The following is a 13,126-nucleotide window of genomic DNA, read 5'->3' on the forward strand; positions in this document are numbered from 1 at the left end:
CTGAGCTGCAATAGATAAAATACTGAAAAAGCAAAATATCCAGAAGTCAAAAGTTAAATTGTTGAATAAAATGCAATTATTTATAATGACAGTCTGTGGTCAGCATGTTCACTATGATCTGGATGCGCAAAAGGAAAGAAATCCTTGGTTTCCTTCCTAAAGTAGGATTCTAACCTCTGTGCTGGTCTTTTTATGCTCCCAGACTGTGCTGTTGACCATCGAGATCTGCTGTGTCATCTCTGTCCCTACAGACATGAGGTCCTCTAGTGTCCAATTTGTGAGACGATGAAGTCATACTTTGGTAAGATTAAACTTCACATGCAGTTGACTGGGAATTTAAAAGGAACAATTAGGATTTTATGTATTTTGAGTGATGACAGTTCGTGAAACACTGTATTGTTCATGTGGTAGATGGGTGGAGGGACGTATCTTCAGGCAGGAGCCTGCGGTGGTCATGAACCTGGCTTTTCAGGTGCTGGAGGCCCAAATCCTGCCCAGAGATTCAACCTTTATACAGCTTCAATATAAAAGTCTGTCTTACTCCTCTTCTTATGTATTTAGTCTGGGGGCATCTGCCGATGAAGGAAAATTTATGGATCTTGACTTTGCTGACGATGCTGTGATCTTAGCAGAGGCAAAGGAGGGTCTGATCGAGAGACTGAGCAAGGAGTCTGAGTGTCTGGGTTTGCGGGTGTCCTGGATAAAGACCAAGATCCAGGCCTTTAGTGACTTCTTAGGCACAGCTATCAGTAGTGCGTCTGTCTGTGGGGAGTATGTTGAGCTTGTTGAGAGGTTTACCTACTGTTCCTCGGCAGTGACATTCATGTCTCTGGTGACTCTTCCTATGAAGTGAGCCGACTGATTGGGAGAGCATAGGGCATCATGAGGTCACTGGAAAGGGGTGCGTGGCTCCCAATATCTTTGCAAGTGGATGGAGGTCCAAGTCCTTAGAATCCTGGTGCTCCCTGTCTTGCTGTATGGCTGTGAGTCATGGACACTAGGGTTACGATTTTTTTAAAATTTAAAACGCTGGGGTGGCAATCGATGAACTTTTACCTACAACTTTCAAAAATTACCTTCATTTTGTCAAGCTGCGAAAAAAGCTTCCGCACCTAATGAGATTAGGCTGAAGTATCAAAACAAAGCCTTTATTTGCGAACGAATGTTGCATGCATAAAAGTACAGATTAAGTTTTAAATTTGTGAATTACTGTTTATGAATTTGCTGTTAAGATATTTGCCAGTTTTGCAAGTGCTATGTAGTTCTTCCATCTTCTTCACAGCTCGCTCGGCCACCGTATTTGAGCGAGGCACATCAAGCACCGAGCGGTCCTTTACCCAATGACTGGTAAAAGATTTTAAAGCCATAGGACACTTCAGTTTGGAGATTGCAGCATGCAGCTCGTTGTATGTGTCCTTCAAATAGTGCTGATTTGAAAACCATGCATTTGCCCATGTAGTTGCGATGAAGTCACAAGTAGTTTTGAGTTGATCTCTCCATTTCTGAAGGAGAAAAAAAAGCAATCAGTGCAAAGATTGCACGTGAATTCCATCTGGCACTGTGAAGGGAGGGCAGCTTGTGCCTATTCAATTGAGGCCATTTTCCTGTCTTCTGGTAGAAGTTATATCCCTCACAGAGTTCAAAAAGTAACCTAAAGTCATCTCTCCATCCTGGGTTTTCATGTGTCGGCATCTTTTTTGACCCAGAATATGTTTTTCTTAAGTCCTCATATCCTGTCAAAACATCTTCAATGAATGGATAGTTGATGCTGGGTGACTGTGATTTTGTTGTGAACAACGAATTCATCAAATGTCGTAGAATCAGATCTAGAATATGATGTTGACATCCGATAAACTGAGGCTCTTCTAGACCCTTTTGTCTGAACTTCATCTGGAGTCTAACAACAACAACACCATTTTTGTGTCCTGTATTGACGGCTGTTGTGTCACAAATAATCATTTTGACACTACCCCATTGTCATACCCGGCTCGTCCGCTCCTCGTGTGTGCCACGCCTCCTGATTACCCACGTGTATTTCCCTGATCGTCTCCAGCTTTGTCTAGTTACTTTGTCTAGTTACTTTGTCTAGTTACTAGTTAGTTTTCCCTTGTCCGTCATTGATGTTTCCTGATGTCTGTTGCCGTCCAGTGTTCCCTGACCCGCTTATCCTGATTAAAACCCCGTTTTCCCCGTATCCCGCTTGCCTGCCTGCTCCTTCCGCACGATCGCCGCTCTGCTCGCGATTGCTGCCTTGTCTCCCGTGACACCCATGCATTGCATTCATCCAACAGGGCTTGCAGTAGGATGAAGATGTCCTCAGCTGATCCGCATTCACAAGCCAAAATGCCTGGGTTTAAAGTTCTTGCAGAATTCTTCAGACAGACTGCCTGATATTCTTTATTGTCAATTCTCTTCCCATCAAAATGCAGGCAGAATTTCTCTTCATCAATCAGTTCTTTCAGCCTGCTTTTGACTTTTTCAGCGTCCTTGATCACTCGACGCCAAATCCTCGATTGTGATGGTGTGGGTACATCTATTCCTTCCTCAGCCAAGTTTTGAAGAACATTTGATGCTTTCCTTGTTGACAAGGATACTTTGGAAACCAGCTTGGCTGCAGATCTTGTTGCTTGGTACTTTCGTTTAATGGATGGATGGATCGTTGTTATAGAAGCCACTTTCTCAGTCGTGTAACCCACTCGGCCTTCTGACTCTATCTGTTTTCGGTAAAGTCCTTTGTCTTCACTGCAAAGCCAGTTTCCACTTGGTTTTGTAATATCGAAGAGATGAGTAAGAATCTTTTGAAATTCGTCATTCCTCCGCTTCTTATATTTTTCAAACGCTTTTATCTGCTTGTCGATCTTTGCTGAAACTTCTTGTGTAGAAAGAAAAGGGAAGCTCAGCTTCTCCCAAAGCTTCAGCAATTCTTGAGATATCATCCTTATTCTGTCAGCTTGCCCTTTGACTTTAGTGTACAACCCCAAAAATCTACCAACAATGTCTCTGTTCAAAGGCATTTTGCACGTGATCTCATTCATGCCCTTGTGCGTTTCTGTTATGCTGGGACGCCGTTTTGTATTTGATTTCAAATTCTGTGCCCATTTCTTCGCAGCTGAATATCCTGCTGATTTCGATCGATATTTGTAAACGACATGTCTAAAATCTGAAGATAGTAATAGATACAAATTAAACGTTAAATGCAAATTCAGGCAGCACTGCTGCAGACAAATGTAAAAAAAAACATACAGTATTAGGATATCTGTTGGAAACATATCCAGTGGAAAATCAATCGATAGATGTTGTTTATTGGATATCTATGGGAAACGTAGTCAGTGGATACTAACCACTCGCTACGCTTCTCATAGATATCCAGTAAACAACATATATTGATTAATTTATGTTATACAAGCATGCATTAACCATTTCCTAGTAGATGGTCTTATTATCTTTATCATTTTTCACAAATATGCAATCTCCTACTATTTCTTGTTATTTCCATCATATCGCATAAATGAAATGATATTGGGTGTGGGAGGTTTTTACATGACCGCACTAAAATAACACCAAAAAACTAATATTGAGGCAAAAATTCATCAAATGCAACATCAGGAAAAGTAATATTTAAAAAAAAAGTAAAAATGTCATGAGGACACTAATGGACACTATCCAGTGAGCTGAGATGGAGAATGGACTCCTTCAGTACCATGTCTGCCTGGGGGGATCCCGAGGAGATTCACCGTGTAGTGGGGCGGCATCAACTAATCAAAGCATGCTGCCCAACCAGACGTGATCTAACATGGATGCTATCCAGTGACCGGAGACGCAGGCTGGACTCCTTCAGTACTGGGTCTCTTCTGAGAATCCTTGGGTACCACTGGTTTGACTTTGTGTCGAATGGGCGTTTCCTAGAAGAGTCCCGAATGAGGCACATTACCTGCATTGTCAGGGAGCGTCAGTTACGCCACTACGGCCATGTGGGGCGTTTCCCTGAGGGTGATCTGCTTCACAGGATCCTCATTGCTGAGGACCTGAATGGCTGGACCAGGCCGAGGGGACGTCCAAGTACCACCAGGCTGCGGTAGATGGATGGCCATTTCCGGAGTGTGGGGCTGGAACGTGTGTCTGCCTGGGGGCGTCGCCAGCTGAGATCCCAAGGAGTTTCGCCGTGTGGTGGGTGCGGCAATGTGCTGCATCAACGCATGCTCCCCAACCAGACGTGACCTGACATTACCTGCCTGTGGCTTCACAATCCAATAAAACCCATTGAAGTGCAGCTTCACTTGACTTCAATGGCAAATCTGTTTTCAATGCAGCAAAGCAAGACAATTTTTGGGCAAATGATTCAAAGCGTCATTTCCAGGAAGCAGGGCCGGATTTAGCCAGCCCCAGTAAGGGGTGCATGTAAAATATTGGGGGGGGGGCGAGTGTGAGCTTCTCTAATCATCTATGCAAAGAAAACTATACTAACTATGCTGTCGTCATATCAGTCCCCCTATCCATATCTCTATCTTCTCATTTGATTTGCCTTACAGGTAGTGTGTAGTCAACCATTTTTAAGAACAGTCCTGCAGAGAAATCATCTTCATTTGAGCTCTCCACACTGCCACGAAGTGGAAGTTCATTTACTGCTAGGAACTGAACTACTTCTCCAATTGTTTTTATATAATATCTATTTTTTTCCATTTGTGTTGGCCCTAATAAATTACCAATAGTTTCCCCTGTGGCCTCTCTTTGGGACATTTCAGACCATGCTTTTGCATTTTTTATGTGGCATTGACTTGATGCATGCTTTGTGAGTCCCTTGTTCTTTTCCAATGCCGTTTTCCAATTATTAAATCCTTGTTTTGTAAAAACCAAATCCCAGTCATTGTTCCCGCCAAATTTACGACATGGGAAACAAAAGCACGCATCAAGCTTTGCTGAATATTCGAGCCATGGTCTCCCGCGATACCAGCCTGGGCAGAATGAGCGTGCATTTTTACCAAAATTACGCTTGGGGAAAACAAGAGCATTGGGTTGTGACGGTGCTATGGTGTTCAAGCCTATGTCTACATCATCCGCAGCGGCCACTGGACTGCGAACGGTGGGGGCAGCGGGGGCTGTGGTGCTTGTGCAGCTAGAAAAACTTGTACTGGTACTGGACCGGGCACAATGGTTTGTGGCGAGTCCACAAGCAGTACTACCCGATGAGCCGGGACCGGGTAATGATTCTGTCTCCACTGCTGCTAAATCCGTAGCACTGCTGCTGGCAGCTCCGCTGCTACTGCTAGGTTTAGCTTTAGCAACCAGAAATCTGTGTATTGTCGACTCGTTACTTGATTCACTTCAACAAATTGTAAATGAGTGAGGAGAAAGAGAGAGAAGATAGAGAAGAAGAACAGAGTTATAGTAATTAAATAATTCCGGTGAGAGACCGCGAAAGAAAAGATTTAGAACGATGTCTTTTTTTTTGAGTTTTGAGCTCTGTCGTGCCGTGACTGTGAGCAAGTGAGACGAGCAAGTGAGACGAGCAAGCAAATGAAGTGAGTAGCCACTCCCTCCCTACATCTACCAATCAGTAGCTAGTTTGAAAGCGAGCAGAGAGCGCTCTGACCCTTTTACTTAAAGTTTTTATGATATTCGGAATTTTGCATGCCTTCACGTTTGGGGGGGCAGTCACAGCATTTAGGGGGGCATTGCCCCACCTTGCCCATGCCTATGTCCGGGCCCGCCAGGAAGGCTTCTCTCGGAGAAAATGGGGCAGTGGGTGGGGCCAGGACACTAGACTGCAGCATGATAATTGGAGGAACTGTCAAGGTGGCCGGACCTCTTTTTGACTGACTGCGTTTTGAAATTATTGTTCGGCGTCAAATTCAATGCAGATTTTCTGCAAGTGAAGTCTTTTAATTTTTTTAAATTCATTGGTACACAAGACATTTCTGCACTGTGGATGGATCACTCTGTACCATTCACTGTTACCTGGGTTAGTCATCTATAGGCAGCTTATGCCATTTGCTGATGGAATCACATGATATTTCGGCTCTATATGGAGTTCTCCAGTTTCTAGCATGATACACAGATCCTGAATGCATCTTCAGAACCGTCTGCTGAAATTAGCACTTTGATGGGTCGATTGTCTGCAGTGGCGCCTGCAGAAAATCTCACTTGGGGTGGCCATGAGGGGCCACTTATATTTATGGGGGTGTCCATGCTGCTTCTACTAAAGTCTCATGTAAGAAATAAAATAATTCATATTTAGTTTTTACTATCCTGATGAGGACTGGCAACCAGGCTGGATCCATATTTCCTTGGGGTGAATGTGGCCAACCCTTAGATCAGTGCTTCTGAACGGGGGGAGGGCCTGCAGCCCACTAGGGGGCCACACAATTTTCTTGAAAAGCATAATAGAAAATAGCACAACATTGCTCTCGATATTTTCCAAGCAAGATATCAGATGACATACTACTGCATACAACATGCATTTATTAGGCATTAAAATTAGGGCTTTATTAAAGATATTAAATAGAAACTAATAGTATTCCTTCCTGGTTGTAAACAGTGTGAGAGCTTCAGTCGTGACATTAAACAGGATCCCAGAATTCACAGCTAAAGTAAAACCATTCAGTCAGCGGCGTCTCACAGGGAAGCTGACGGAGAGGAAAGGCAGGGAATCATTGGTACTTGGTGCATTTCATTTTAATAAATGGTTAAAAAAATATCCAAATTTTTCATCACCAGCATAACAGCAGCAGCTGAATTTCTGCCAAATGCATTTGAGGTTGTCATTTATATTAGAACCTCACATTTAGCACAGAACTCCTGTCATGCTTCCATATGACTAAATTTGAAATCATCACAGTTGAACATTAATGGCCCATCAAACAAAATTCTCAGTCATTTTCACCATTTTTGTTTATCGAGAGGCAGAATATTCTAGAATCTATGTCAGCGCACTGACTTTCCTGCTGAGTATCACTTTATATATGGGATTTACCGATGGTTTGATATTATCCATAGATTCAGCTATTCGCAGTAGGTCTTGGAACGTATCACCCATGCATACTGAGGGCTGCAGTGTCACTGTGAGGAACACGAGGGGGCGCAGCTTCACCTTTAAGCCCACAGTTGTGAGAAGGCTGATCATCACCAGCATAACAGCAGCAGCTGAATTTCTGCCAAATGCATTTGAGGTTGTCATTAGTATTAGATCCTCACATTTAGCACAGAACTCCTGTCATGCCTAAATATGACTAAATTTGAAATCATCACAGTTACAGCTTAAGGGTCCATCAAACAAAATTTAGAGTCTGTCACCATTTTTGTTTACTGAAAGGAAGAACATTCTGGAATCTACATCAGCGCACTGACTTTCCGGCTGAGCAGCCTCCAGACGCTCCGACGAATCTGCTTCAGCTTGAGGCCGTAAATGAGGGGGTCCAGCAGGGGAGGGATGATCAGATACTCTATGGAGAAGAAGTTACGGAGACCCTGCAGGCTGCTGCTGGATCCATAGCGTGCATACAAGGCATCAAATGCCGCAGATACATAGAAGGTAGTCAGAGTGATCAGATGGGGCAGACAGGTCTCCATGAACTTGTTCTGTTCTGCTTTTGATTGCAAACATGCCCTGATGATGTGGAAGTAGGAGATTACAATCAGCAGTGCTTGGATGAAATTAGAGACAAGTATTATATATCCATATAGATTATTCACACTGGTGTCAACACAGGAGAGCTTCACCACATCCCAGCTGGTGCAATATAGTTTATCAATTTTGAACCCACATAAAGGCAACCTAGCCATCAAAATATACCCAACTAATGTCTCACAAAAGGATATCAGCCAGGGTAGCAGCAGCAATTTGCCCACCTTTCCTGGGGTCATAATGGGGTGATACTTCAGGGGTTTACATATTGCGACATACCTGTCATAAGCCATTACTGTCAGATTGGAAAGCTGACAAAACACATATGTGTAGACCAAACAAATTTGAGCTAAACATGCACTGTATGAGATAACGTGAGAGTCTGATAGGAGGTCCAGGAGAAACTTGGGGTAGAAACCTGTAGCACCATAAATCCCATTGACACACAGATTACACAGGAAGATGTACATGGGCTCATGCAGAACTCTGTCCAGCATGACAGACACAACCAGAGTCAAATTCACAAAAATTGTGAACAAATAGATGAGAAATGAACAGGAAAAATAAATCAGTTTGTTTGATTTTGTGTCGTTCAAAGTACTGAGGAAAAAAAACATTTCATGAGATGAATTTTCCATATTAGGAGATCGCAGATGACATGCAGAAAGACAGGTCTTATTTTTTATGAAACGTTTCTTTTTAGCATATATCATTCTGAATAAACTTATCCCAGGAACACATTACAGGAGTTTGTAGCGTTAAAATCAGCAATGAATAGGACTGAGCTACAATAGATAAAATACCGAAAAAGCAAAATATCCAGAATTCAAAAGTCAAATTGTTGAATAAAATGCAATTATTTATAATGACAGTCTGTGGTCAGCATGTTCACTATGATCTGGATGTGCAAAAGGAAAGAAATCCTTGGTTTCCTTCCAAAAGTAGGATTCTAACCTCTGTGCTGGTCTTTTTATGCTCCTAAACTGTGCTGTTGACCATCGAGATCTGCTGTGTCATCTCTGTCCCTACAGACATGAGGTCCTCTAGTGTCCAATTTGTGAGACGATGAAGTCATACTTTGGTAAGATTAAACGTCATATGCATTTGACCGGGATTTTATTCATCTTTAGTGATATCAGTTTGTAAACACATGCCTGAAGTGGTGGATGGGTGGAGGGATGTAGCTTCAGACAGGAGCCGGCAGGGATCACGAACCTGACTTATTTTTGTGATTCTGTTTTTTATTTGCCTTATCAAACCAACAACCACAGACACATGCATCACAAAAAGCACAAACAAAAACAAGAGAGGAAATAACCAAAACAAGCAAACAAAAAAAGAGGGGGGGGGGCAGATCAGATAATAAACATAAAGCTTAGCAGGGGCTTCATACTACTGACCCAGAATATTATTAATTGACAAGCAGAGTCACAATAACTGCACTGTGGATGGATCACTGTGCACCACTCACTGTTACCTAGTCATCTTAAGGCAGCTTATGCCATTTGCTGATGGAATCACATGATATTTCGGCTCAATATGGAGTTCTCCAGTTTCTAGCACGATACGCAGGTCCTGAATGCATCTTCATAACTGTCTGCTGAAAAGAGCACTTTGATGGGTCGATTGTCTGCAGTGGCGCCTGCAGAAAATCTCACTTGGGGTGGCCATGGGGGGGCCACTTATTTTTATGGGGTTGGCCATGCTGTTTTTACTAAGGTCCCATGTAAGAAATAGAATGATTCATATTTAGTTTTTACTATCCTGATGAGGACTGGCAACCAGGCTGGACCCATATTTCCTAGGGGTGAATGTGGCCAACCCTTAGATCAATGCTTCTGAACGGGGGGGCTGCGGCCCACTAGGGGGCCACACATTTAACTTGAATAGCATAGAAAATAGCACAACATTGCTCTCGATATTTTCCAAGCAAGATATCAGATGACATACTACTGATTATATCAACATGCATTTATTAGGAATTAAAATTAGGCCTTTATTAAAGATATTAAATAGAAACTAATAGTATTCCTTCCTGGTTGTAAACAGTGTGAGAGCTTCAGTCGTGACATTAAACAGGATCCCAGAATTCACAGCTAAAATCAAACCATTCAGTCAGCGGTGTCTCACAAGGAACCTGACGGAGAGGAAAGGCAGGGAATCATTGGTACTTGGTACATTTCATTTGACTACATTGTTAAAATATCCTAATATTTCAGTTAAACTTTATCATACGTGCGCACACGGAAATAATTGATACTTTATTGATCCCCGCAGGGAAATTGTCTTTATGCCTCCCACAACTTCCTCTTTTTTCATAGAGGAAGTTGTCTGTGAAGGGCTGCCACCCGTAGCGGCGCCCAGGGAGCTGGGGGTTAAGGGTCTTGCTCAAGGACCCACAGGCTGAGGCTGGACTTGAACCTGCGATCTTCTGATTACAGGCACACAGGCTTAGCCCACAGAGCCACACGCTGCTCCCCCACTTCATATATCACTTTATATATGGGATTTACCTATGGTTTGATATTATCCACAGATTCAGCTATTGGCAGTAGGTCTTGGAACGTATCACCCATGCATACTGAGGGCTGCAGTGTCACTGTGAGGAACACGAGGGGGCACAGCTTCACCTTTAAGCCCACAGCTGTGAGAAGGCTGATCGTCACCAGCATAACAGCAGCAGCTGAATTTCTGCCAAATGCATTTGAGGTTGTCATTAGTATTAGATCCTCACATTTAGCACAGAACTCCTGTCATGCCTAAATATGACTAAATTTGAAATCATCACAGTTACAGCTTAAGGGTCCATCAAACAAAATTTTCAGTCTGTCACCATTTTTGTTTACTGAGAGGAAGAACATTCTGGAATCTACATCAGCGCACTGACTTTCCTGCTGAGCAGCCTCCAGACGCTCCGACGAATCTGCTTCAGCTTGAGGCCGTAAATGAGGGGGTCCAGCAGGGGAGGGATGATCAGATACTCTATGGAGAAGAAGTTACGGAGACCCTGCAGGCTGCTGCTGGATCCATAACGGGCATATAAGACATCAAACGCAGCAGATAGATAGAAGGTAGTCAGAGTGATCACATGCGGCAGGCAGGTCTCCATAAACTTGTTCTGTTCTGCTTTCGATCGCAAACATGTCCTGATGATGTGGAAGTAGGAGATTACAATCAGCAGTGCTTGGATGAACTGAATAATGACTATTACATATCCATATAGATTATTCACACTGGTGTCTATGCAGGAGAGCTTCACCACATCCCAGTTGGTGCAATAAAGCTTATCAATTTTGAACCCACAGAAAGGCAGCCTGGCCATCAAAATATACCCAATTATTATCTCACAAAAGGGTAACAGCCAGGGAACCAGCAGCAATTTCCCCACCTTCCCAGGGGTCATAATGGAGTGATACTCCAATGGTTTACATATTGCGACATACCTGTCAAAAGCCATTACTGTCAGATTGGTAAACTGACATAAAATATATGTGTAGACTGTAAAAAGTTGAGTTATACATGCGCTGTATGAGATAATGTGAGAGTCTGATAGGAGGTCCAGGAGAAACTTGGGGTAGAAACCTGTAGCACCATAAATCCCATTGACACACAGATTACACAGGAAGATGTACATGGGCTCATGCAGAACTCTGTCCAGCATAACAGTCACAACCAGAGTCAAATTCACAAAAATTGTAAACAAGTAGATGAGAAATGAACAGGAAAAATAAATTAGCTTGTTTGATTTTGTGTCGTTCAATCCATTGAGGAAAAAAACAATTTCACGAGATGAGCTTTCCATTTTAGGTGACAGAGAACAATATGCAAAACGAAAGATCTTTTTAAAAGTACAATTATTTTTGCCATGAAACATCATAAATGTACTGAGCCCACAGGATAAGAACTGGCACACATCATAGGATTCTGTACCTTTTAATGCCTTGTGCATCCAATCACAACCGGATATCTACAAAAAGATTTAAGAAACAAAATTTTCCAATGTTAAAACATTAAGGACAATGCAATTATTTAGAATGACATTAGCATGTCCGCCAGGCTCTGGATGTGCAAAACCAATGGCACTCTTGATCCCCACCCAAAAGTAGATGTTCATCCACTGTGCCGGTCTTTTTATGCTCCCAGACTGTGCTGTTGACCATCGAGATCTGCTGTGTCATCTCTGTCCCTACAGACATGAGGTCCTCTAGTGTCCAATTTGTGAGACGATGAAGTCATACTTTGGTAAGATTAAACTTCATATGCAGTTGACTGGGAATTTAAAAGGAATAATTAGGATTTTATGTATTTTGAGTGATGACAGTTTGTGAAATACTGAATTGTTCATGTGGTAGATGGGTGGAGGGAGGTATCTTCTGGTTGGACCAAACAGAGGTTATCAACCTGTATTTTCAGATGCTGGTGATATGTAGCCCAGACATTGAAAGTATAGTGGAAGGTGTCAGTTATGTATTTTTGCTGATGTCGGTATGACTATCATTAGATCTTTTGTGCTGCTTGTGTTGGCTAAGAACTGCCTACCACATGCGTGAATAAGAGGTACCATTCCGACTCTCTAGATGAGGCACTGCTACCGCCAGGCCACACCCCACGTTTCCGGAGGGGCCGAGGCCTCAGTCAGGGAGCCAGCAAGGCTGCAAGCAGACTGCTGTGCCTCAGTCTGGGCTTGTTTCCCCCTCCAAGTACAGATGGAGGGAGACCAGAGGGTTTCATAACACCTTAGTGTGGTGTCATGTGCTTCAGTGGCTTATTTCGTGTTTGTTTTTTGGTAGCTTGTGAAGACTGAACAGCTGATGTTTGTTTTATTTTGACATCATTCCTAATGTCTACACAGAAATCTGTTCCCGATCTGTCCTGTGACACTCCCCAAAGAGTTTATTTGGATTAAGTTTCATAGGGAGGTGAACGATCTGGGAGAATCTTATAGGTGATCCGCACTTACAGGACGCAGTGGAAGGTCATGGAGTACCTCACAGTGTAAACATAGAGACACAGAACTCACCCTGCCTCTGCAAACTTTAACCAGACGAGGAATGGATGCGAAATGTGCTGAACTGGCCAGACATTTTAAGTTTATTCAAAACAGGTTTATCTGTGAATAAGCAAGAATCAAGCATTTTAAATTAATCTTTGAATGCAAGTCGGGCTGTTCACAGGTGAAAACAGGGTACTTGACAGAGACCCTCTGCAGGAGAGTGGAGTGACTAAGGTTTATTTTATGACATTCATGTGAAGCACTGCCCTCAAACCTGCATTAGCAGAAATTTGTTTCGCTTTCTTAAAGCTTCTTTAATAAAACGCCAGGAAGTCTCACAAAAGACGAGGAGAAGCAGAAAAGGAGGCGAAAGGCTGAGTGTAGGAGAAGGGTTTGTATATACAGCAGCTGAACAGCCTGGAAATCCTGTTTTCTGACCCACCATGCATACATCACAATATAGACAAATAGGTATGGACATGCATACGGGACAACTCTGGAGGTATGCACAC

The 13,126-nt window shown here is 42.9% G+C and overlaps 2 protein-coding genes across 2 annotated transcripts; both read right to left on the bottom strand.

Annotated features, from left to right (window-relative positions):
* Nucleotides 1-7,157: 7,157 nt before the first annotated feature.
* Nucleotides 7,158-8,558, bottom strand: LOC125711447 (olfactory receptor 8I2-like). Its single transcript, XM_048980338.1, has one exon. The coding sequence runs from the start codon at nucleotides 8,332-8,334 to the stop codon at nucleotides 7,327-7,329; it is 1,008 nt and encodes a 335-aa protein (XP_048836295.1). The 5' UTR covers nucleotides 8,335-8,558; the 3' UTR covers nucleotides 7,158-7,326.
* Nucleotides 8,559-10,490: 1,932 nt separating this feature from the next.
* LOC125712003 (olfactory receptor 8U1-like) lies at nucleotides 10,491-11,719 on the bottom strand. The gene has a single exon (XM_048981576.1). The coding sequence runs from the start codon at nucleotides 11,568-11,570 to the stop codon at nucleotides 10,491-10,493; it is 1,080 nt and encodes a 359-aa protein (XP_048837533.1). The 5' UTR covers nucleotides 11,571-11,719.
* Nucleotides 11,720-13,126: the final 1,407 nt, after the last annotated feature.

The sequence above is a fragment of the Brienomyrus brachyistius genome, chromosome 17, assembly GCF_023856365.1.
Source record: "Brienomyrus brachyistius isolate T26 chromosome 17, BBRACH_0.4, whole genome shotgun sequence".
NCBI lineage: Eukaryota > Metazoa > Chordata > Actinopteri > Osteoglossiformes > Mormyridae > Brienomyrus > Brienomyrus brachyistius.